Here is a 26,662-nt window from a genome sequence, read left to right as displayed (position 1 = left end):
CATAACATGAGCATAACATTTGGCATAATTATAGACGGGCATAAAATGAGCAGAGTATTTACATAAAAATAGACATAACATTAGCATAAAATAGCTCTCATTTACGGTACAATAATCATAGTGTGGATATAATGAGTCTAAGTAGCCGAGTGTATTAAAAGGCTAAGGGAGTCCTTGGGGGGTGGGGGGTTCAGGGGTCCCCAGAAGAATGAGGAATGAGTTTAATTTCACTATTTAATTCACTAGAGGTGAGTGAGTGCCTAGTCTGGTTCATAGGTTCACTGTCTCCACTCCTCCACTACAGTATACTTACTGTATGTTCACTGTCTCCACTCCTCCACTACAGTATACTTACTGTATGTTCACTGTCTCCACTCCTCCACTACAGTATAGGTTCACTGTCTCCACTCCTCCACTACAGTATACTGTATGTTCACTGTCTCCACTCCTCCACTACAGTATACTGTATGTTCACTGTCTCCACTCCTCCACTACAGTATACTGTATGTTCACTGTCTCCACTCCTCCACTACAGTATACTGTATGTTCACTGTCTCCACTCCTCCACTTCAGTATAGGTTCACTGTCTCCACTACAGTATAGGTTCACTGTCTCCACTCCTCCACTACAGTATAGGTTCACTGTCTCCACTAGAGTATAGGTTCACTGTCTCCACTAGAGTATAGGTTCACTGTCTCCACTAGAGTATAGGTTCACTGTCTCCACTGGAGTATAGGTTCAATGTCTCCACTAGAGTATAGGTTCACTGTCTCCACTACAGTATAGGTTCACTGTCTCCACTCCTCCACTACAGTATAGGTTCACTGTCTCCACTACAGTATATGTTCACTGTCTCCACTCCTCCACTACAGTATAGCTATGGGATCCTTGACTGAATCATTAACAACCAAAATCTCCTCAGATGGGGGTCCCCAAGAAAAAATGGGGGCCCGTGGCTGATGTGTATACTGTACATTTTTGGGGGTTGTCAACATGCAAATGTGTGAGAACCACTGGGGCTGGCCTATACCAAGGCCATACACACATACTGGCCTCCTTGCCATGAGAAATGCAACACCTGTGTTTACCCCTATCTCTCCCCTGACCTGGGTGGAAAAACAGCTTTGGGAACAAACTGCAACAGACAATCTTCGCTAGGGTTAAGAGGGAAAAACTATTCCAGAAGAGAGGGAACATTTTCTGCATTTCGAGGAAACAGTTGTGTACAGACAGCTGACATAAACTTATTTCCTATACTGCTTACTTGACAATAAAAAAGGTACACAGGTACAGGTTATAATTCCTTTGTGTGATTGTGAATTCCTGTGTACCAACGCTTACATTCACGCTGGGCTCCTTGTGTGCTTGTGAATTCCTGTGCACCAAAGCTTACATTGATGCAGGTCTCCTTGCCGACGGGCTGACCTCTCGGGGAGGTGGGGGTGTCTCTATCTGCCACATCACCGCCTTGGCGCTGCTGCTGCTTGCCGGGCGAGGTTGGAGGGTAGATATTGCTCATCACTAAGTCTATATTGTCCTCCTCCTCCTCTTCCTCTCCCTCGCTCCACTCCTGGAGAGGGGAGCAGGTCTGATGGCTGTCATGCAGGAGCTGGGGCAGGGGATCTTCCTCGATGGAGATGATTCTCTGGAGGTGCCCTTTGCAGGGTGCTGGCATGCCGTTTATCGCCTCCTCCTCTAGGCTGGCTGAGTGGCAGAAGCCGTTCTTCCGCTTAGAGAGGGGGGGCACCTCCTGCTCGTCCTCACCACTATAAGAAAGAGGCAGGGGTATGTGACAGTGGTATGATAGGACACTAGGACACACTATACGGGTCCTTATTTAAAATAATTTCAAATTCAGAAGATGCCTCACAAATGTAACCCTTGAACTGAAGAATCATATAAGTCTGTAACGTCTGAAAACATTGTTCCTCTGAAAACTTAAAACTGACGTACATGGTTCCTAGTCTGAGGTACCAATGCTTCTATTTGTTTTTATCATTAACCAACGCATCTATCATTTCAAAGAATGAGTTATTTTCATTGGAAAGCCATTCTACCAAGAGAGGATCCTGAAGTGTTTCTTGTAGATGCGTATCGTAGTAGATATGCCTGCGACACACGAGACTAACGTTATTTTCTCTGGTTTATTGCTACAGTACCTTCTGGGGATCGTTCTGTCTGCCTGCTGCGCGTGATTCACCGGTGGCCTCTGGTTCCAAGCTACTGTTTTCATGGAAGTATCTGGATTCTGTGGAATCAAATAAAAAAGATGATCATGCCGTTATGGAAAAACAAACTCACAAGACAATTTAAAATGGAAAACAATGCTGATTTATTTAGCACATACTCACACACATCCAAAAAAAATCCCAAACTGTTTTGCTCACATTCATTTAGTTTGATAAATGAATAGATTATTTTGAATATGGCCACCAGTGATGTCATCGGGGACAATGAATCATTGTGCTGTGTTAATACCATAAAATTATGTAGATGAAAAAATAACAATACTTTGTCTTATGCATACTGCTATTTAATCATTTCACTGAGCTGTAAGTAACACAACACAAGGATTAAATGTCCCTGATGACATCACTGGTGGCCATATTCAAATAGATTTTCAATAACTATCCAACTAAATTAATGTGTGCAAAGCTGTTGGATGTGTGTGAGATTATGTGCAAAATAAATCAACATTGTATTTTGGTGAAGTGTCCCTTTAATGTTCGATCCAAATCGATTGTGGCTCAGGTCTGTGCATTTCTATATTTTTTCTAAATGGTATGCATGCATGCAGAGGAGTGCATTCTGCTGGCATATACTGGATAAACACACATACCTGAAAACACATGTCCCTCTCATCCCGTAAATTTTTGTTCATCTCCCTGGAAAAGAAAATATTTATATTACAAGAAAACTACATTTATTTTTGCTGAAGATGGACACGGTCGAGACACAATACACTACTAGAACAAGCAGCCTGTATTACCAGACAAAACTGACATTCCTTAATTTCCCTTAATTAAAATACAAGAATTCTGCAGACAAAGTCAGAGTATGGTAACACAGAAGATTCATAATATTCCATTACATCATCAGCACAGACATCTTGGTAGGCAAACTACAGGTGACTGTAATCAAACAGAAAGTCGTTATTATTAAATGACAACCATAGCCAATGAGCTGTGTTTGTGGCATTGCACACGTTTGGTAGGAAAATGCATGAATACATCATCAGAATACTAATACAGGAGGATGGTTCAGATGGTGTCTGAAGTCCCTGAACACTGCAGCCAGCATTAGGAGAGACATCACAAGACACAACCAACAGCAACCATGTCAACAGCAGTCAAGATGACCGTTAACAACTGAATCTGTTCCTCCTCCTGGGTTTGTGGGCAGGATATCATCTTCTCCAGGGCGCCCCAGGGTACTGAGCTGGCTATCAGTGATGTTTTCTGTTAAAGTGTCCCTTCACTAAAGAATAGTCACATACACGTTTTCGTCTGCCTACATTCATTATTCAAGTCAAGTCAAGTCAAGAGTTCCTTTATTAATCCCCTTGGGTGAAAGATTTAAGCAAAGATTTAAGCAAAAAGATAACAGCAGGACACTCTGTGGGTGTCAATGATCTGTGGCCATTGTTTCATCATCATCATCGTTTAGAAGGTTTCACGATCTTTGCGGATCTATTGTATATATTATATATTATAGCTATGGAGAAAATAGGCTGGCTGATTTGACAGACACTATTTGTAGTCCAATATGTAAAAAAGAGTATATGTATAAATGTTTTCATGTATACGTTCGCATTTTATCCCGTGGTGAATATTGTATAGTTTCAGAGTGATCCGGGCTAATTCCTGGAAGCTGAGTTATGGAGCGCTGTGTGCATTTAGCGAATCGCGTTGCTCGCCTGGACACGATATTATTTCCAAATCAAAGGTATATAATAATAGGTATTATGTTTCATCATGAAGGCATCAAAGGGGGGGGGGGTCATTTTGTGATGCTCTGATCGTCAGCAACGGCATACGTTTTGAATACTACGTATGTTGATCGTTGCGATCGATGTGAAATCATTGTAGGATCAAAGTAGGATTGATGTCATATAGTCCTTACCTTTGCTAGGAGTTATTCCAAAATGAATATTCCAATTGTCTGATCGTGATTTCCAGTATTGATGTCCATCGGGTCCCTGACATGAAATTGCACAAAATATGCATCAAGTGTGCTGGACGTGTTCCAAGTTGCTCAAATGAAGCGTTTCACTTGCCGGGGTCCAAATTCTCTGCCCGGACCATATAAAATGTAACACACAGTGTGAAATAAGGTTTCAAAGGGTAGGCGATACCACCTAGCAGGATTCGGCCGGCATTGCACTCTCAAGGTTTCAGAATGAGTTCCAATGATAACACAGAGGTCCGTGAGAGTGTATAGAATATTAAAATAAAAAAATATAAAAACAAAAATTGTAATATTACCTGTTTGGCGCTCAACGGTTGGCAAGCAAACACGTAATATTACATGGTTGGCGCAGAATGAGTTAAGATGTCCATCTCATACATGTGAGATGTGCACAAAGTGTGGTTCTGTCCGTTTGTACTAACGTACCTCAGCAGGTCGAGCTGTTTCAGCAGGCTGGCTCTCTCTCTCTGCAGTCCTTCTGTCACCCTGTACATCTCCCTGCACGTGGAGAACGTCACACTGTTACTGTGTCTAATCGCTCATGTCTAATCGTTACTGTACAGGGAATGTGTGTGTGTAAATCCTGTGTAAATCATTCAGCATTTAATAAAACATTCATTTTAGCAGGGATTAACTTCTGATTCAATTAACTTAGTAAGTGTCAAGACCTTTGGTTTATTTAATGTAAGGATCAGATCTATGTAAAGGGGTCTAAATAATTTAACAGGTGTTTGTGCTTGTGAGCATGTGCAGTTGGCACAGCTGCCTTTTAAATCGTGGCTGATGTCATTCTAACCAGAGCTCCGTTGGTGAGTAGGCTTGATTAATTGATTGAAACTTCATTAACTTGGCTATGTCACCTATAAACACAATGTAATGTATCGTTGGCTGCTGGCTGCTGATGCAGCCTGCGGATAATATTTGCACGTGCACAGGGTTGTTGTTGGTGATGGTTTTGATTGATTGATTGAACATTTTATTAATAACAGATTGCAGAATGGGTACAATACAGTACAGCTCAATATACACAATTGTTAAGGGGATGCAGACCAGAGAAAGACTTTCGTCTTGTTTACATCAGGGTCCCCCATTTTCAATTCATCATAACATATATGACTTACATGACATACAGATAGACAGTACTGCTACATCTATACATTTAGGACATACCAGATTTACAAATACAGTACTGTTTGTGATCCAAAAAGAGTTTAAGAAAAAGAGAGTATATACATTTGACGAAGAAACTGTACATTGGAGGAGGTGGGGGGGTTTGGTAGGTGGGGTGGGGTGGGGGGGGACTGTACATTATTGAAAATAAGAACTTGTTCTTAATTAACCTGCCTATTCAAATAAAGGTTTGGTGATGATGACATTGGAGGTGGTTGGGTGGGTGGGGTGGGGGGGGGTGGGGGGATGGGTAGGTGGGGTGGGGGTAACTGTACATTGGATTATCGACGAAACCTTACTTGGTTCCAAGAAGAGGGTCTTGTGTATTACTGGGTTAGGACATTTACTGTACATTGGAGGGGGTTGGGTTAGGACATTTACAGGGGCCAGTTTCGAATTGCAGTCTCCCGTAGGTGCTCCTTGAGAGTGGTTTTAAAAGTGGGTATTGATTCACATTCCTTTACAGCTGTGGGTAGGGCGTTCCACATTGATGTGGCATAATTGCGAAACATGTTTAGTCCCTTGTTTGAGCCGAATCTGGGTTTAACATGATTTGTGGAGCTCCCTCTGGTGTTGTGGTCGTGGTATTCGTTGACTTTTGGGAAGTATTTTGACATGTACATGGGTACCTTAGTCGTGTAGTGTATCTTGTAGACCAGGCCCATTGCAAGTTGCTGTACTCTGTCGTCTACTCTAAGCCATCCTAGGTTGTCAAAGTGGGCAGGGGTGAGGTGGGTTATAGGAGTAAGGTCAAGCAGTAGTCTGACAAGTTTGTTTTGTGATGTTTGTAATTTTGTTTTTAGCGCCTTTGAGGTGCTTTGGTACCACGAGGTGCAAGCATAGTCGTAGTACCCTTGAATGGGTGCTCCTGCCAGAGTCTTCAGGGTATTCTTGTTTACCAGAGAGGAGATCTGGTACAAGAATCTAGTTTGTTGGTTGACTTTTTTTATTACATTGGATGCCATTTTGTCACAGGAAAGATTTGCCTCTAGGATGGAACCTAGGTATATAATTTCATCTTTCCTTGTGACAATATTGTCACCCACTGTAACTGAGAAGGCCTTGCTGAGTTTGTTATTTGAACCGAAGAGAATGGACTCTGTTTTACCCAGGTGTAATGATAGTTTGTTATCAGCGAGCCAGGTGCAGATTTTGCCTAGTTCCGAGCTGAGGGGTTTTTCAACCTGTAACTTGTTCTTGTCAGAGACCAGCAGGGCTGAGTCGTCCACGAACAGGAACAAGTTGCAGTCACAAGCTGACGACATGTCATTTGCATAAATTAGGAACAGTAGCGGTCCTAGTATGCTTCCTTGTGGAACACCACAGCTCACTGGGAGGGGGGGGGGATAGGGTACCGTTTACCTCCACCATCTGTTCTCTCCCCTCCAGGTAGGATTGCATCCAGCTCACTGATAGACTATCAAAACCAATTGCTTTTAGCTTGTCAATCAGAATGGAGTGATTGACAGTGTCGAAAGCCTTTTGTAGGTCCAGCATGAACATGCCGCAGTATTTGCCCGCGTCCACCTCTTGTTTGATGTGGTCGTTCAAATAGAGAAGGCATGTGTCATTGGAGTGGGATGTTCTGAAGCCAGATTGGAATTTGAAGATTAGATTATTTTCCGTGAGGTATTTTTCGACCTGTTCGTATAAAAGATGTTCCATGACTTTCGAGATGGAGGTAAGAATAGAAACAGGGCGGTAGTTGCCTGGGTCTAATTTGCTGCCCTTTTTGTGCAGGGGGGTTACTCTCGCAATTTTGAAGTCTTTGGGTACGTGTCCCTGTTTTATGGTGGCTAAATGAATGAATGTTGTGCTTAAATGTTTGCCGCTAGCTTGTGGCAAACTTTGCAGATGGTGCACGGCTGAGCTAGTTTCTCTGTGGCTTTGCCGGTCCGTCACGGTGACATTCATGTGGCGGAACTTTGGCGTGTGTGTGCTCCAATCGAATGATAACTGCTGTCTTGTCCCGTTGTGTGTGTGTGTGCTCCGTGTCTGAGACGAGGGGCTTGAATGGCTTGTGTGAGATGCGGAGGAGGAAGTAAACATTGCCAGGCATTCTGGTAAATGTAGTCATTGTAGTTCCCACTGTTAAAGGGGACATGACATGCAGGTTTGATGAATTGTATTAAATGTATAGTGTATGTATATTCAATAGTAGTATTGATAACTATTAATATTATGTTTAATTAATTTTGTTCTGTTTCAGAGGTTTTTGACCTATGGACAGTTATCTGTGGGAATTATAACTATAACTAGGGATGTCCGATATTATCGCCCTACCGATATTATCGGCCGATATCGGCATTAAAATGTGATATCGGAAAATATCTGTATCGGTTTTCCAATTTTTTTTTTTTTTTTTTTTTTTACATTTCTATAGAAATGATGTCCGATATTATCGGCCTACCAATATTATCGGCCGATATCGGCATTAAAATGTGATATCGGTTGATATCGGTATCGGAAATTAAGAGTTGGACAATATTGGTATATCGGTATCGGTGAAAAAGCCAATATCGAGCATCCCTAACTATAACCTATGGAGAGTTATCTAAAGAAATAAACTATCTCAACTGGTCTGGTTAAATAAACAAACTAATGACTAACCATTGAGTCATCCATTGTGTGGTACCTGTCAGACCCTTTCGGGAGGGATTCAAATAGAAAATGTTTTGAATGATCCGAACAGTAAGTGTATCTTCTTTTGCATGAAAAGCTAATTCACGACATAGTGAATAAGAGGACACAAGCGACACACAGTGTCACACTGGACCAGGACGACATAGTGAATGAAGAGGACACAAGCGACTCAAGTGTCACACTGGACCAGGACGACATAGACAGTGCACCTCTTTCTTCCTAGACCCTCCAGTCCACCCCATTTTTTCTCTCCACACCGTAGTAGAGAAAAAAATGTATGATCCATAACAAATGATAACAAGATACAGCGTTGCTGACTGGCCAACTTCACTAACAAAAAAAAGAAACACACACCCCCACCTCTGTGAAACCATGGATAGGAGAGTTCTCGTCCCAAGGCTAAAGACTGTACTACTAAATTGGAATGCACCGATACCGGTACTGGTGTTGGATATCGACCCGATACCAGGCTAAAATAGAATATAGAGAATTTCCTATACTAAAATCCGATACCAAGAATACCATGAAACATGTCTTACATCCCAGAAGTCAAAGCAAAGTGACTTGATTCGGTGCATTTTTTACCAATAAAAACAAATTTGAACTCTAATGGAGAAAAACGTATTCTATTACGATCATTGAATGTTTAGAACTCTGTATCGGCACTGATTCAGCACTTATCGGGCCATCCCTACCGCTACAAGGATATCTTATTGGAATTACGAGTTCTAAGGAAGTCATCCTAAACTAGACTCTAAGCTAGACTCTAAGCTAGACTGGAGACCAACTCACATCTCCCTCTCCTCGTGCAGGCGTGAGGACTGCCCCTGAAGCAGCCCCAGCTGGTCCTGGGCCAGCAGCAGCTCCTGGCTGGTGTGCTCCAGCTCCTGCTGCAGGTCCTCGTTGGTCTGCTTCAGCTTGACGTTCTCCACCTTGGTCACTTTCTGCTCGCTGTGCAGATCCTTGCATTGACACTCTAACTGGAGACGGACACGGTTGAGACACAAGACACGAGTGTCAAGGACAATCGGCGCGTAGAACTGGACAAAACTGAGATTCACTCATTTCCTTTTCTTCTCCTCTCCTCTCTTCTCCCCTCCTCTCCTCTCCACACCTCTCCTCTCCCCACCTCTCCTTTCCTCTCCTCCTCTCCTCTCCACTCTCCCCTCCTCTCATCTCCTCTCCACTCTCCCCTCCCCTCTGCAGACAAAGTCAGAATATGGTAACACAGATATAGCTTAATCTTGGGAATTCGTAATATTCCATTACATCATCAGCACAGACATCTTGGTAGGCAAACTACAGGTTACTTTAATCAAACAGCAAGTCTTTATTATTAAATGACAACCATAGCCAATGAGCTGTGTTTATGGTATTGCACACGTCTTATAGGCAAATGCATGAATACATCCTCAGAATACTAATACAGGAGGACGGTTCAGGTGGTGTCTCTAAGTCCCTGAACGCTCCAGCCAGCATTAGGAAAGACATCACACGACACAACCAACAGAAGGACAATCGTGAGTCACAATCACAATCTGTTCCTCCGTTTAATCTGATAATATTTAATTGGAAATTACGAAGAGCCACAGTAACAATGTGCTGTACGATAAGATACCGCTTGGCACATTAATTCATCATGACTGCATACCGTAATAAACAAAATAAACCCACAAATCAAAGTCAAAGGATAAAACACAGTGTGAACGCAGACTAGGCTGGCGCATTTATGAAAACAGTCGGGTAATATGAGGTCACGCAGATAACACTACCCTCAGATGGCAGTCTGCCTCTAAATATATACCAACGTGTCACTGATGTGCCACAAACCCCTGAGCAGATAGCGCACAGTGTGTTAATCAAGACGCACGCTGATAAGGCTGTGGCCAGCTTCTGTGAAGGCAGCTTCTGAAGGCCTGTTCTGCAGCTTGGTCAAATGGGGAGATGTGTCGATATTAATTTGCTGACACAGTGATTAAAGGTGCTAGAGAGCTGTGAGAAGACCAAATATAAACATATTGACTTGGGCACAGGAGAATATTGAGTCCGTCTTTAGAAAGGAAATTAAACACTGGAAACAAAACAAGAAATCAGTAATTACCCTCAAAGTCTTTAGTGTATTTCTCTTAACTTACAAGTTGTGAGATTACCTATTAATAACATCTATCAATTTCTATCTAGGCACAAGCTGTCACTGCCACTGTAGAAGAAGAAACACGACATTGATCAATTGAGACTGTTCAAATAACACCTCCTAATCGAGTCTCAATGAAGGACAAGTGGTGCCGTGCGAATCAATTAATTAGTGTGACATCACTGTCGATGACTCTGTGTGGCGCTTTCAGAACCCATGATGGTGAGGAGTATGTTGTGGAAGAATCTTGTTGTTTGATAAAGACAATGGGTCTAAATATCACTCCTTTGGGAGGGCCAAGGGCCCTACAGCCTCACTCCTCATCAAGGGCCACAAAAAGCCCAGACAAGCTCTCCCTCAGTGTATCCTCCTGGCCACAATGAGAGCATGCTCCTCTTCAGCCAAGCTCCTTTGACCTCTCTTCCATGTACTTTGATCCATGTGTTTTACTAATAAATGTATATGATCATGAAGATCTGTCCACAAGCATAATTCACAGTGTGAAGATACCTGTCTCTACAGTCACCAGGCCTGCCCTCTCTCTTAAAGGATGTTCAAATACAATGCAAAGCCAAATGTTGAGGCTGCACGACTGCATACAAAGTCAAAGGGAAAAAGCGAACTGAGGCACTGCGAAATTTGCCAGACGCGATGGAGCAAATAGGTATATCTGAAGGACGAATATGAATGCTCTGTCTATAGATATTGTCTCGTGTTTATAACTGTCAACAATGCTACTTTTGAGACCAACTAGAGTAGACCAACTAGGGACAACCCCTCCCACCCACTATACAGACTTGGCTGACGGGAGGAGCACGTTCAGTGTTAGACTTACTCCCGAGATGTAGCACTGAACGGCACAGGAAGTCCTTCATTCCGACAGCCATCATACTTTACAATGCATCACTGTGCCTCACTGCATCACTGAGCACAGGGTGACAGTTACCATCTTCCTGGACTTTTACTTTTAAAACAACACTGTTCAATATTATATTACACTTACTGTACACTTACTGTAGATTTCTGTATATTTGTACTGTATATTTTATATTAGAATGTATATACATAACATACAGTAGGAAATGTGAATCCCGGACCGTATTTTATTATTATTATTTTATTCTTAGGCTTATTTTATTCTTTATTCTTAGGCAATTTTTTTGTTATATTCTTATTCGTGACTTTGTTTTGTCTACCTAAATGTTTACTGTGAGCGATTTGTAGTGCCAAATTTCCCTCGGGAAAAAAGTATTTATATTCTATTCTATGAGCTTCCCTCACTCACCCTCCTCTGCTTTTGGAACAGCTGCTCCAGCTCTTTCTCCTTGCCGGACAGCTGGAGCTCCATGTCCTGACTGCGAGACAGGAATCGTTCATAGTCCTTTAGCACAGGAACAGGATGAGGGTGAAAAGATAAAAGAGGCAGGAGAGAGGGATGTACAGTAGAGGGAGAGAGATAGAATCAGAATCAGAAAGGTCTTTATTTGCCAAGTAGTTTTCACATACAAGGAATTTGCTTTGGTCGTTTTCGGTGCAACATTAGCGGACAGATAATACAATAAAGAGGTGGAGTAAGATAAAATTAAATATGAACTAAGTTGAGCACAATAGAATATAATAGAATTATAAAATAAAATATAGGCCAGGGCTGTACAACTGTAAATAAAGAGGTTGAATAATATTAAATGGGATATAAACTAAATGAAATATAGCACAATAGAATCTGAGAAATGTGGGAGGGACGTATAGAGGGAAAGAGAGAGAGAAATAAAACGAGAGGGGAAGCAAGAGGAGTGGGGAGATAGATGTTTATTAAACAGCGACATCTATAGGCAAAAGAGTCCCGGCTTGGTATTGCACTTTGTTTACACTTTTTGTTTCCGTGTGTGTGTGTGTGTGTGTGTGTGTGTGTGTGTGTGTGTGTGTGTGTGTGTGTGTGTGTGTGTGTGTGTGTGTGTGTGTGTGTGTGTGTGTGTGTGTGTGTGTGTGTGTGTGTGTGTGTGTGTGTGTGTGTGTGTGTGTGTGTGTGTGTGTGTGTGTGTGTGTGTGTGTGTGTGTGTGTGTGCGCGTGCGTGCGTGCGTGTGTGTTGGGGTTGAGTGGGGATGGGTGGAGGGGTTGCTATGGCTGGCCACACCTGGAGAAAGGTCTGGAGGTCTGTTATTAAATTCCAACCCACACATCAGACCAAAACAAATCATTTAAATAAAGTGCAATACCTTTGCGTAGAGGTCGCGGTTTGACAGCATTACAGACAAAGCAAAAGGTTGAATGGAGGTGATTGATAGGTCTGTCTGCTTTAGAACTGTACCTGCAGGAGAATCCTGTCCTTTTCATTGGTTATCTGCTGTTCCATCTCTTCGTACAGCCGCTGGATCTCATCGTCATGTGTTGCCGCTTTCCTGCACGGTGGGTTATGTTGGAACAATGAACACAGAAGACATTAGACCGGTCCCCGAATAAGGATTTGTATAGTCGACTTTGATTGGCCAAAATCTGCCGATAGTCGACTGGTAGTTATGCTCATTCGACTGAGAGATTGGCAGTCGACTACGGCTCCTTTCGATCAATTAGCCGACTATTCGACTAGTCGAGGTCAGCCCTAGAAGACATAAAACAATCTCTACCCCATGTTTACGTCCGTAATACAATACATCTTTCTTTTTTTCTTTCGTGTTTGCTGTGAGTTTACAAGGAACACCGTTTTAACGGGACAGTCGGTAACTGAACCCTTTACTACAGGTAAGTGCACAACATGTCTTTCAGATGAATAACTGGAAGAGCACAAAGGCATGCAGATAAAAACTGTTAGTATGACACAACCAAATGAATACAGTTCTTCATGGAACTGCTGGATGTGCATTCATTGTTAAACCTCTTCACATCTCATTACCGACCGGGCTTTAGTTAAGCAAACACTCAACACTGTGGCTCTACGCAGAGCTGGGAGAGTGGTTCTGCTAATCCCTGGACACCCACAGAGAGAGCAAACCAAATATGCTTTATTGGAAAAGCGATTGGAGAATCATAGAACACTCAGCACAAGCTCGATTATATCATTCTCGGCTGTGTCTGTGTACATTCTGCATGGTGTGTGTGTATGCGTTAGGAACAGAAGATTATATTTCACTGACAGAGCAGCAACATAATCAGTAGATTGATAAGAGTGCCAGGGTCCCATGATCGTGTCCTACAACACGTAGGAAACACCTCTTCATCTAAAGTAATTTATTGAATCTTACAAATATTTAAACATGCTCTAAACTTGGATCAAAGTGACAAGCTTATGAACTACCACTAGGGGCAGAGTGGCTAACAGTGAGTGAGTGAGTGAGTGAGTGACATTGCAGGTCTATGAGGTGCTTCCCATACTGACCTTTTGAGGGCGCTCTCCATCTCCCTCTTCTCCTGGTTGGCCTCTTTAATCTGGGAAGTCACCCTGGCCAGGAACTCCTCAAAGTTGGACAGGAGGTGTGGCTCATCCCGGCGAAGCTGGGCCCACAGACTGCGCACCTCCCCAGGACTATTGAAAGGGAGGAGCAGGTGAAACTAAGTTTAGTCTTACCAACAAAATCATGATCATGAAGCACCCTTATGGTTGTGTTTTAATTTCCTCAATTTTACGTGTTTCCGAATTAAACCGCTCAGGTGTAACACAGCTTGCTGGTTCCTGGCTTTAATATGTAATGCCTCACTATGCTAGTAACCGGTCTTATTTGACATGCCACGAGTGGGAGTTGAACCCCGGTCTCCCGCGCCGCGGGCGTCATCACGGACCACTATACCAAGAGGTGAACTCACCTCTTGTTAATGGGTCTGGATACCTCTCTAGGGAGTGAGTTTACTTGCAGTACCGCTTAACGTCCACAGCCACTTCACTATACACAGTCCACCGTTACACTATCTACATAATATCACAGATTTAATAGGTAACACGATGCTGTGCTAGCTAAATATTGTATCACAGCTTTAATATGTAATATGTAATCATATGTAGGTGGAGAGAGCTAATTGTAATTTGTATACATTCTCTCACTAAACTACTAGTGAAGAAGATTCTAGTGAAATTTAAAAAAAACATTCTCCATTTTGCTGGGAGCCCCTGCACCCTACTTTGAGAGTTAAATGTAGGTGACCACGCTATGTAGTGATTGTCTGATGGCCAAGATGCTTTAAAAGACATTTGGTCACAATGTTCCTGGCCTTGGAAAATGCTCCGTTAAAAATAGGATAAAAACCCTGATACACTTTTGTTGCGACAGCCTCAATGAAAGCTTGTATCTGTATCAAGGTCTCCAGATCGCAGTACTGGACAAGACAAGGACATTACAAACAGCGGACTTCGGCATGATGGGAAGAGTAATACTCTGTTGTCATTTGATGACAGGGGGGGGGGCAGGACTAAAGCTAGGCCCATGAAGAATGAGAAAGAAAGAAAGAAAGAAAGAAAGAAAGAAAGAAAGAAAGAAAGAAAGAAAGAAAGAAAGAAAGAAAGAAAGAAAGAAAGAAAGAAAGAAAGAAAGAAAGAAAGAAAGAAAGAAAGAAAGAAAGAAAGAAAGAAAGAAAGAAAGAAAGAAAAGAAAGAAAGAAAGCTATCTGGCTGCAAGATAACCTAGCTTAGCACAAATGAATGGAAAGCGGCTACGGACCACTAGCCAAGCTTAACACTCCAGGAGAGGTGTTTTTGGCCAACAGCTAGGCTAGCTGGTCCGTATCCGCCTCCATTAATTTGTGCTAAGCTGGGCTAGCTTGTAGCCGGATATCTTTCTACTGAACACACAGAGAGGAAATTGGTATCTATATTCTTGTCCCTTTAATGTCCCCACGTCCCTTTACGTTTCTGTACAATGTGATCTGATATGAATAGTCAGCGTTCCTCTCTAATCACAACCACCAAGACAGACGGAAGTCAATAGGATGTACCGTTACACCCCCCACCTCCCCCTCCTCCTCCTCCTCCTCCTCCTCCTCCTCCTCCTCCTCCTCCTCCTCCTCCTCCTCTGCCACTGTTTACTTTTATTGAGCCCCGGCTATTTGCTAAAGGTGAGTGTAGTCATGCCTTGGACGCCGTCCAGCTCTGCCTTCGCTCTCCTCCAACGACAGCGGTTGAAAGAGGCTGCAACTCGGGTTACTAATGGCTAGTCAGCCTAAAACACCTCAAAGAGAAGCCAAACGCCGGCTTTAATGATTTATTCAAGGTTGGTTCAGGCGGGACTCGAGTCAGATTAGCGCTTTCTGCGCCTGACGGTTTTCAGGCAGGTGGCAGCAGTTTCCTCTCCGACCCGAGAGGTTCCAGACGTGCTCCCAGAGAGAATGTTGAAACTAGCCGATTGTAATATCAAAGCGAGGCGGTCAGTACATCATTACAGAGAAACTAAAAACCCCTGAATTAACAGGGAACTACACCCGATGTAACCCTTTCACTACCACACTACCAAAGGGTTAACCCTTTTCACTGTGACAATACAGAAGGTTAACCCGTTCACTACCATGCGACAAAGGGTTAACCCTTTCACTACCACACTGCAGAAGGTTAACCGTCTGTAGTGTGGTAGTGAAAGGGTTAAGAATGCATACATGTTATTCCTATAAATTATGGTCATAGACAGTCCAGAAGTGAACATGAACAATCCCAAATCCATAGATTAGAGTGCTACAACTCAAGCGTCTGATGTCATCAGGTATACAGCATGAGTCTGAAGCTGCTCCAAAGACAATGAATTGGGGAAGATGGTAAAGATGACACCCAGGGAGATGTTCTGAGAGTATACTGATATATTTTCTGTTTCAGATCTGAGAACATTACTATAGAATAAAGCTCTTAACCGAGTATAAAAGAAAGTAAACAAACATTCTGTGGGTCCGCAAAATCACTCTCTGATTCAATGCCAACGGAGGAGCTTCCAGGCTTTATACCTGATGACATCACAAATATGAGTCTTACATCTCTGGCTTAGGTTTCTGACTTAGAGTAGCTTGTGTTCACAAAATATTGATCAAACTTTCCAAGGCCATGGTAATAACATATTGGAATTCTGAATTTGGGTGGTGTTCCCCTTTAGCGACCAGAAAGTGTAGATACAGCTCGGTCTGCTTACATACATACATACATACATACATACATACATACATACATACATACATACACACATACACACATACACACATACATACATACATACATACATACACACACACACACACATACATACATACATACATACATACATACATACATACATACATACATGCATGCATGCATGCATACATACATACATACATACATACATACATACATACATACATACATACATACATACATACATACATACATACATACATACATACATACATACATACATACATACATACATACATACATACATACATACATACATACATACATACATACACACATACACACATACACACGAACACAAAACTCACTCTTCGAAGACATGTCCGGCTCCCAGGCTCTCCATGAGCATGCAGAAGTGCTCCTCTTCCTCATCATGGCTGCCCGTCAGCCTCTCCTCCCATTGGCTCTGGTAGAGGGCCTCTGGCGGGCTCTTATCCACCATTGCCCCCTCCTCTACTGAAATCTTCCGGCCAAACAAGAACTCACCTGTAAAAAAATAAAGAAACATTTGACTTGACTTGACAAGGCTATGGGATGTTAGGTACCAGAACGACAGCAAAGTGACCTGAAATAACATGATCTATGATATAATACAAAATGGACACAATGTTTGCTTTCAAACAGCCGATAACGTACTGAAGCCAGAGGAGAACTCGTCCAGCGTCAGGTACCCGTTGCCGTCGGCATCCAGGGTGTCGAATACGTTCTCCAGCTCGTCCGCGCTGAGCGGCAGCTCTCCATTAAGCCTCTGTAGAGCAGGACACAACACCACACAGATGTCACAGGTGAGACCAATGTATCTTCATCATCATCATCATCATCATCATCATCATCATCATCATCATCATCATCATCATCATCATCACCATCATCATCATCACCATCATCATCATCATCATCATCATCACCATCATCACCATCATCATCATCATCATCATCACCATCATCATCATCACCATCATCACCATCATCGTCGTCATCATCACCATCATCATCATCACCATCAACAACTGTACTATATAGCAACTGTTGCTGGGACTTGTGAGTACTGGGAGTATTGAAAGAGATAATCATACATTACCTGTGGGAAGAAAAATAATAATACTGCTCTAATAATAATAATACAGAATAAAACATTTGAAAACAATTACGTTTCTTACAGTGTATCGACGTTTAAAGTGCTATCGTCGGTTCTCTTCACTGGCTCTCTCATCTCCCCCCTATCTGTCATCTAAACCAGTGTATTCTCAACCAGGGGGTTGGGAAAAGATATATAAATCATTATCGTGTTCATAATCTTTGGTTTTGAAACCTGGCCAGGGGGAGGAATAGAGGGATGAGAGTGTAGAGCCCAGCAGGGAAACAAACCCGATAGCAACAACAATACCACACCTCAGTAAGCTGGGAAGCTCCTGGCCTATTATGTCATTGTTTGCACTGTTCCAACAGTTAACTGAGCCCACACAGACAGTATCCAAGGCGATGCCAGAGGAAAGTAGAGCATCTCTTTTTAAGACAATCGGCTGTTCACTCCTTGTAAATTCTCAGTTATCTCGGCAGAACACATCCCTGTGTTAAGCGCAGGTCTGTGTCCAGACCGGGGCAGACCTGGACTGCATTTATACAGTGCTTTTATCCAAAGCGCTTTACAACTCATGCCTCATATTCACACGACTCGCTCACACATTCACACACCAACGTGAATTGCCGCCGTTACCGACGGCGGAGGCGACCGGACAAGGTGAGCAGTTAGGGGTTAAAGTGTCTTGCTCAAGGACACATAAAAAATGCTGCTAAGAGAAACCGTAATCGAACCTTCCTATTACCAGACGGCCGCTCTACCTCCTGAGCCACTGTTGACCCGCCGCCCCCCTACTGTCGAGCTGTGAGCATCATCGATTTAGGAAATATTGACACGAACCATCTCGTCCAGCCTATAGAAAATGTATCCAGACACGTATTGAAAGATGCTGTGTAAAGGTTTGTTCTAAAGCTTTGCCATGTGGCTCTATGAGTCGCTACAGGCCTCTATTATATTTATCTGCAGAACAGGACCGGCTTAATGATATCCTCGTTGAACGCCCACTATGCCCTCTTGTCTCATCAGAGAGGATCTTTTCGCTCTTGTGCGTGCGCTTCGGCTGCTGTGAAAGTAGAGCTACTGTGAAAGTAGTGGCGCTTGCTTAGAGGCATATTAGCCTCTAATTAATAGCAAATCAGATGATTTACGATCACGCCTTTGCGCAGCACGTCAACATAGCGACCTCTGCTACAGAAGGAGGAGGGTTACCGTCCTGCCATTATCGTGAACACTGGATGAAAGCCGGCTATGTATTAAGAGATCCTCATGCAGAGCGTGGGCGCCGCACACGAGTGCTGCATCAAAGGGACATCCACAACAACGGGGATGAATATCTGAGAGGCGAGAGGTGAAATCTGCACAATAATGCGAAAGTGAGAGCGGTGCGACAAAGTGTGTCTCTCTTCATGGGTGTGTGTGTGTGTGTGTCTCAGTGTGTGTGTGTGTATATATGTGTATATCTCAGAGTGTGTGTGTCTCTCAGTGTGTGCGTGTGTGTGTGTGTGTGTGTGTGTGTGTGTGTGAGTGTGTGTGTGTGTCTCTCTCTCTCTCACTGTGTGCGTGTGTGTGTGCGTGTGTAGGTGTGTGTCTCTCAGTGTGTGTGTGTGTGTGTGCGTGTGTGTGTGTGTGTGTGTGTGTGTGTGTGTGCGTGTTTGTGTGTGTGGGTGTGTAGTTGTGTGTCTCTCAGTGTGTGTGTGTGTGTGTGTGTGTGTGTGTGTGTGTGTGTGTGTGTGTGTGTGTGTGTGTGTGTGTGTGTGTGTGTGTCTCTTAGTTAGTGTGTGTGTGTGTGTGTATGTGTGTGTGTGTGTGTGTGTGTGTGTGTGTGTGTGTGTGTGTGTGTGTGTGTGTGTGTGTGTGTGTGTGTGTGTGTGTGTGTGTGTGTGTGTGTGTGTGTGTGTGTGTGTGTGTGTGTGTGTGTGTGTGTGTGTGTGTGTGTGTGTGTGTGTGTCTCTCAGTGTGTGTGTGTTTGTCTCTCTCATGTGCACGGTCAGCGTGGTTGTGGCTTCCTCTCATGCCGCGCTGAATTGAAAGCACGTAGCCGTGTTCTACTCAGCAGCATCCTTAAAGAGGACAAGCGGACCCTTGTATTCTATGGCCGACCCGACTGAATGAGCAGATGTTTGTACTCAGAGACAGAGGGGGGCCTGACTGAATGAGCAGATGTTCAAACTGAAAGGGGGGGGGGGGGGGACTCTGGGTGTTAGCTACCGTTATATAGACATGAGGTGCTCATTGTCTGTTGTCTGTAGGCTGGGGGTGAAGCCACACACACAGTGATTGACTGATATGGAAACTGAACATTCTCTTCACATACGTTTTAAAACTTTATGTTTGTGGTCATTTCCACTAATGAAACAGTCATTGACTCATTGTGACTGATCTAATTACAGGAAATCATTTTCGAATATAACAAACATATAACATATCATTGTATATACTTCCACTTGTATTTCTTTTATATTATGACCTTATTATATTATTCTAGACATGTTGTTTTAGTATTCTTTGTGTGAGCGAGCACAGAGCCAAACGCCATGTATTCTGTAATGTATTTAGCGAGCGAGCATGACTGTGGTTCTGATGATGGTACATATTAACAACAATCAATCTGTGCTTCACCTGCAAACACATAACGCATTCATTATGATGTAAATTTTAATTTAGAACTGTGATAAGACGACAAAACACGCCTGTCTGAAATGAATCAACACCTCTTAAGCCAATCAGAATCAAGTATTCACCCAGGCCATGTATCCGATATAGATAAGTTACAACGCTATGGCGATGATCCCCCAGCGTCCCCCCGTCTCACCTGCATGTCACGGCGATTGATGAAGCCCTTGTTTTCAATGTCACAGATCTGGAAGAACTCGTGGGTCTTCTCCAGGACGGTGTGGTGGCCTCTGTCCCCGTGCCCACACTGCCTGACGTCGTCCCCGTGTCCACCAGGGTCCTCCGCCCTCCCCTGTCTTTGTCCTAAACTTCTGGTCCCTGTGGTGGTGGTGGTGGCACCGGTAGCTCTGGACTCTGCCATGGCATGTGTGTGTGTGTGTGTCTGTCTACCCACTGGTCTTTTGCATCAGCCAGGTATACATAGAGGAGTGGAGAGAGAGCCAAGATAAGTGGAGCTTCACTGCCGCTGCACATCAGAGACTTTCGGCGATGTCACTGCTTGTCATCTCTTAGCAACCGTCTCTTTAATTAGTCGATGGAGCCTAGGAGAGATGGGAGGAGGTGAGAAAAGAGCTCCGGTCTGAATGAAGCCCTGCCGCTCTCCTGCTGGGATCATGACACTGTGTGAAATTAACCTTGAGTGGTATTAATTTAAAATGAAAGCATGGGATCAAAAATATGTTGCACTATGAGAGAATAATATATGTCACAACTAAGTAATAATATGCTAAATGTCTCAACAACAACAAAATATTTGTCTGAACACTTGATGACACCCAAGAAAATAGCCCAATTGATTTAGCAACATTTAAGGCTACATGACCAACATATGATATCAAATTATATTTTCTAGTTTTGACGATAACAGTATTTGATGGTAATTGGTTTTCTCATTCAATTCCCATCACAGTTTGTTTATGGTGGATTAGCCTGAATAAAATGAAGGAGAAAAAGAAAATAATAAATTAAATAGGCCTACACCTATTGTTGATGACAGTAGAGAAATTTGTGAAGAATGTTTTGCATGGATCCAACCTTAAGATATGTTATAGGCTAACCTCACAGCCCTACTAACACATCACTTCCATAATATCATGATATACACAACTATCAAACAGATGAGTCAAACAGATGAGTCTAATAAAATCTCCATTACGTTCTACTGCTAGACAAACATGCCAGGACAACTTAGAGAGACCGTTTTTGTAAACGCAGGAAGCAGATGGCCACTATTCAAATGACATACATAAAAAAATAATTATAATTATCATGAGCTATCACCTCTGAATTGCGGTTTGTTTACATAACAATAACATTGACTATGTTATTGTTATTGCAGTAGGCAACTTCGGAGAAATGAGCAAGAATGAGTTTACCTGCCCAGCAGAAATAGAGCAAGCTCTGCATCACTTTTCAAGCCCACACACAATAAACATCTGGGAGTCTGTGGAAAACATTTGTTGCGCATACATGGGCTTTAGAAGTGACGTAGATGCTTGCTCATTTCTCCGAAGTTGCCTACTTCAGCTTTAATCGAATGTTAATTCACAGTAGTAAGGAACAGACACTTGACAATCTAATGCAGACATACATTCATTGTTATAGTACAGTACTCTTCTTTTCAAAAGATACACAGACAAATACACACACACACAGCCACACGCGCGTGCACACACACACACACACACACACAGCCACACGCGAGTGCACACACACATCCACACACGTGTTTGTTATGTGAAATATGGAGACATTACGTAGACTGACATGCATTCTGTAATTAACCCTAACCTAACCCTAACCATAAGAAACCCTGCACCCTAGGAGATGGAAGCTCTTCAAACATACGAGCTGAAGAGACTATGAAGATGCATGCTGAAAACCACATGGAAAGGGTGCGTCAGAACCTTCTATGTTTCTCAACTGGTGGGTCGCGACCCAAAAGTGGGTCGCAGGGCCATTTTGAGTGGGTCGCGGATGTGCGTAATTTTTTTTTATAAAATAAAGTAAAAAATAAAATAAATATTTGCACTACCTATCTTTGTGAAAGTGGCTTCTCAGCTCTGGTCCAGCTGAAGACAAAGCGGAGGAACAGATTGGACATTGAGCATGACCTCAGAGTTGCTTTGTCTACCATCACCCCATACTTTGAGACTCAGTCTTGTCAGGAGCAAACAGGATCAACATCCCTAGTTATCCCATTAGTTCACTGCATGTTAAGCTAAGAAGTCTGCTAAGAAAGATATATTATTTATTATTATTATTATTATTTTATTTCATTGTGTTTTTAGCCCTTAGTTGCACTTTTGTTGCAACCCCAGTTATCCCATTAGTTCCCCCAAACTTACTGTAGGTCTGTTATGTTAAGCTAAGAAGTCTGCTAAGAAGTATAATTATTTATTATTATTATTATTATTATTATTATTATTATTATTATTATTATTATTATTATTATTATTATTATTATTATTATTATTATTATTATTATTATTATTATTAATATTATTATTATTATTATTATTATTATTATTATTATTATTATTATTATTATTTTATTTCATTGGGTTTTTAGCCCTAGTTGCACTTTTGTTGCAACCCCAGTTATCCCATTAGTTCCCCCAAACGTAGGTATGTTATGTTAAGCTAAGAAATCTGCTAAGAAGCATATTATTTATTATTATTTTATTTCATTGGGTTTTTAGCCCTAGTTGCACTTTTGTTGCAACCCCAGTTATCCCATTAGTTCCCCCAAACTTAGGTATGTTATGTTAAGCTAAGAAGTCTGCTAAGAAGCATAATAATTTATTATTATTTTATTTCATTGGGTTTTTAGCAATACAACTTTTGTTGCACTTTATTTCATGTTTTGAAAGGTTGCATATTACTGCAAACTTTTTTTTTTTTACATAAATCATAGTGGTTCAAAATGTTGGGTTGCGACTTAATGACTAAGGAAAATGTTGGGTCCCGAGGCTAGACCAGTTGAGAACCACTGCCCTAGACGGTCTACCAACATCGCAACCTGGAACATCAGGACCAGGTACACAGCGGGGAAGACGTCAGTCATCGCAGAAGAGATGAAAAGATACAAGAGACACTGAGCAGGAACTCAAGACGAGGGGACTGACATGGAAACAGCTGGAGAGGATGGCTCAAGACAGACGGGGTGGGAACTTTTCATCAATGGCCTATGTTCCGAAAGGAATAAAAGGCCTAAGTAAAGTAAAAAAGTAACCCTAACCATAACATTAAACTAACCCTAATCTTACCCTAACCATAATCTAACCCTAACCTTACAATAACCCTAACCTTAATCTAACCCTAACCGTAACCTCCTTAACCTAACCCTAATCCTAACCCTAACCCTAACCTTAATCTAACCCTAACCCTAACCTTAATCTAACCCTAACCCTAACCCTAACCTTAATCTAACCCTAACCCTAACCCTAACCCTAACCCTAACCCTAACCTTAACCATCACACTACAACAGCTTGCCAAAAAGATTCAGGAGGTCGAAAATGTTGTCATTTGGTAGAGTCTCCTGATTTTGTGAGGTGTGGAGTCTTGAAATTGTACAGATTTTTCCACATAAACGAGGTACACAAACTCACATACCAAAATGACATAATGGGTCTGGACTGGGTATGGTTAAGTACAGCGTGTCCAACATGTGTTGAACACCTTGAAAAGGCTGCTCCTCTCCTCTCAGCGCAGGGACCGCAGCCTGATTGGCTGTGTGACAAGCGGAATGAAGACCGAAGCAGAGTTGTGGTCTGTGTGCGACTGGTCCCGGCTGGCTCTGAAATATTGACTGGTGAAGCCACACGCTGGTGGGCCGCTGCTGTGTGCACTGGTGTGGAAGAGTGCGTTCTTTCTTTCTACAGCTTGTCCTCTTTGCCCTGAGAGCTGCGTACTGTAGTTCTTCAGGAGAGAAGTGCATCAGACAGAACACAAAATGACTTCACGGTACTAGAGCAGCACAGACACACAAAAACACGTCATGCTACATGTTACATGTGTGCCCACGCATATAGACACACAGCCGGAAACAAGGGTCTGAAGAAAAGACACCCTTCTAACTTTAAAGACCCCATGACATTCTAAATGTTTTTAGTTTTTTTTATCATGTCTTCTGATTGTCACCTATATGCCAGTATTTGTCCCAACAATGACAAAACTGTCTTTGTCTGTGTTCTTAACACTTTGAGCGCCAGACCCGAGTATAGTCGGGTTAACTCGCCGAACGTTCGGCACCAGACCCGAGTATAGTCGGGTTTTGGTCGTTATTTCTTTTATTCGCTATTTCCATTCATAATCCATCAAGGGAGCCTGATGTTATCATTGGGAATTAGTCCAACGTCCAATAACGCCGCCTGCTGCCTAGTGGCCGGTATTGCACATCCTTGGAAACTCTCTGGCTTGGTCTGTGCGTAGATCTAAAAAGTCCGGTCCGGGTTTTCCTCGTCGAGCAGGACAAGCGTTTATAATGCATGGATTGAGGAGAATCAAGAACTCCCTGTTCATGTTCTTTGGTGGATTATGTTGGCAACACGATCGACATCAATACTTGGAATGGCGATCAGATAATTGGAATATTCTTTTTGGAGTACATCCTAGTCAAGGTAAGGGCTATATGGTATCAATCTTGCGTTGATCCAAGAATCCATTCACAGCGATCCGACCATATGTGTGTAATATGTGTGTGTAACGTATCCCGTTGGTGGCGATCAAAGCATGGGAAAACGACCCCCCCCCCACCCTTTCATGCATTCATGATGAAACATAATACCGATAATATAGCGTTGATTTCATTGATTGTTGATACAGGCGAGAAACTGCACGCTTTTTAGTGAAATGCACTAAACGCTGCATAGCGGCGTTTTCTGGGACTAGACAGGATTACTCTAAAACTATACTCATATTCACCACGGTATAAAACGGAAATGCATGGATGAAAAAATTATTTCACCAATTGAATGATAGATACTCGATGTCAAATGGGCAATAGTTTTATATCCATAGCTATGATATTTAATAGAGTTTGAGCCCTGCAAACACCGCCATGTATCCGTATACTTTAAAGCAGTGGCCTAATTACCACACAGCGACCTCTGGCGCTGAAAGTGTTAATGGTATTTAAAAAGTTTTGCATCCAATGAATTGCTTTGTAGAATGACATTTACATGTATTTACATTTGTAACTAAGCTAGCACTGCGCCTCATAAAAAAACAACATTGCTCAACAATAGCTTGCTAGCTTATGGGTCGACCGTAACGCACATTCAGCGCTATCGGCCACTGTAAACGGCAATCAATATCCGCAATAACATATCCCTCCCTAGCCTCCTGTTTTTTTTACAGGAAAACACGTAAATATGCAGAATCAAATAGTATTCTGCTAACAGTTTCATAATTACTACCGGTAATTAGGCTGAACTGTTGTATGGATTGTTATTGATGTTGATGATTCTGTCCATCTCTGCCTTTTATAAGATATACTAGGGGAGGGGGTAAGATATTGAAACTAGAAGAATGCACTCAGTAGAACTCTGCCGAGGCAATCGCCCCACTTTGCCATTACTTTCACACTCAACATTTTACTGGATACAATTTTGTTATAAATTATTTTGGATATATAGGGGTCATCTGAGGGTCTGGCTTTGGCTCATCAACTATCAAAATAATCCATGTTGATACCATCAATAGGATGTCACAAAGGGACAACACAGTTCAAATGTCATCATGATTATGAGCTTTCGAACTATTGAGTTAATGTTTTTTAGTGTTGTGGGAATAGCGCCATGATTCAAAACATCACATGGCTCCTCACTATTGTAGTCTAAGAAACATATTGTGTAATGTTTGGTGCAAATCGGACAAGATGTTCACCAGTAACACATCACTTCCTGTTTACCATGTGAAGAAAAAAAAGGCTAAAAATACAATATGGCAGACTTCAGAGGTCATACATGGCAAATACATTGTCCATGAGGAGCCTTATCTCTGGGTATCATTCTCGTGACAGTATGACTAATTCACAATTTGGCCTAACATGGTGCAAGAGAAAAGGTCATGGGGTCACCAACACCAATAGGTTTCTTCCTCTAAAGGCCATGAATGTTCTATGGCATTTCAGCTTTTCTGTTTGGCCTGATGGTGGCGCTAGAGGAAAGGTCAGGATGTCATTCAAATCAATAGGTGTCCATTCAGGGTCATGAATTAACTAATTTTATGACAATTTCAGTATTACTTTTTGAGATATTTTGTTCCCAGACAAACAGACAGACAAACAATCTTGCCATACTCTATATTTTCAGTTTGGCCTGATGATGGTGCTAGAGGAATCAATAGGCGTCTCCCTCTGAGGGCCATGAATGTTCACAGCAAATATTGTGGCTGTACAGCTAACGGGCCGCGTGAACACTTTAGGCAACCAATATGCGCTTCCGCGTTGCTCTGAATTGCTCTGATTGGCCGAGCGCGCGCATGCGCATGAGCCGCGACGCGCTCCTCAGAGGCAGGAATACTAAGCTCCCCCTTAAGCTCCAGGAGAGAGGAGAGAGGCTGAAAACCCGAAGTTCTTGCCCGACTGATGGGAGCCGAATCCCGGATTCCGATTTTTCTGATGAATACCC

At 42.5% G+C, this 26,662-nt stretch overlaps 1 protein-coding gene across 1 annotated transcript in view; it reads right to left on the bottom strand.

Moving 5' to 3' along the window:
• Positions 1 to 20,387, bottom strand: part of cracr2aa (calcium release activated channel regulator 2Aa) — a gene marked incomplete at its 5' end in the record, with an annotated part of 31,863 nt that extends 11,476 nt beyond the window's left edge. Inside the window, 11 exons of the mRNA XM_084335215.1 lie at positions 1,394 to 1,766; positions 2,160 to 2,248; positions 2,840 to 2,885; positions 4,615 to 4,686; positions 8,794 to 8,981; positions 11,421 to 11,516; positions 12,445 to 12,535; positions 13,510 to 13,656; positions 16,581 to 16,758; positions 16,909 to 17,020; positions 20,166 to 20,387. Coding sequence (XP_084191341.1) covers positions 1,394 to 1,766; positions 2,160 to 2,248; positions 2,840 to 2,885; positions 4,615 to 4,686; positions 8,794 to 8,981; positions 11,421 to 11,516; positions 12,445 to 12,535; positions 13,510 to 13,656; positions 16,581 to 16,758; positions 16,909 to 17,020; positions 20,166 to 20,387 — 1,614 coding nt within the window. The remainder of the gene's footprint in view (positions 1 to 1,393; positions 1,767 to 2,159; positions 2,249 to 2,839; positions 2,886 to 4,614; positions 4,687 to 8,793; positions 8,982 to 11,420; positions 11,517 to 12,444; positions 12,536 to 13,509; positions 13,657 to 16,580; positions 16,759 to 16,908; positions 17,021 to 20,165) is intronic.
• Positions 20,388 to 26,662: the final 6,275 nt, after the last annotated feature.

Source organism: Notolepis coatsorum (assembly GCF_963971535.1).
Source record: "Notolepis coatsorum genome assembly, chromosome: 18".
In the NCBI taxonomy this organism is placed as follows: Eukaryota; Metazoa; Chordata; class Actinopteri; order Aulopiformes; family Paralepididae; genus Notolepis; species Notolepis coatsorum.
Note: the sequence above shows the minus strand (reverse complement) of the source record. Positions and strands in the feature narration are given on the sequence as shown.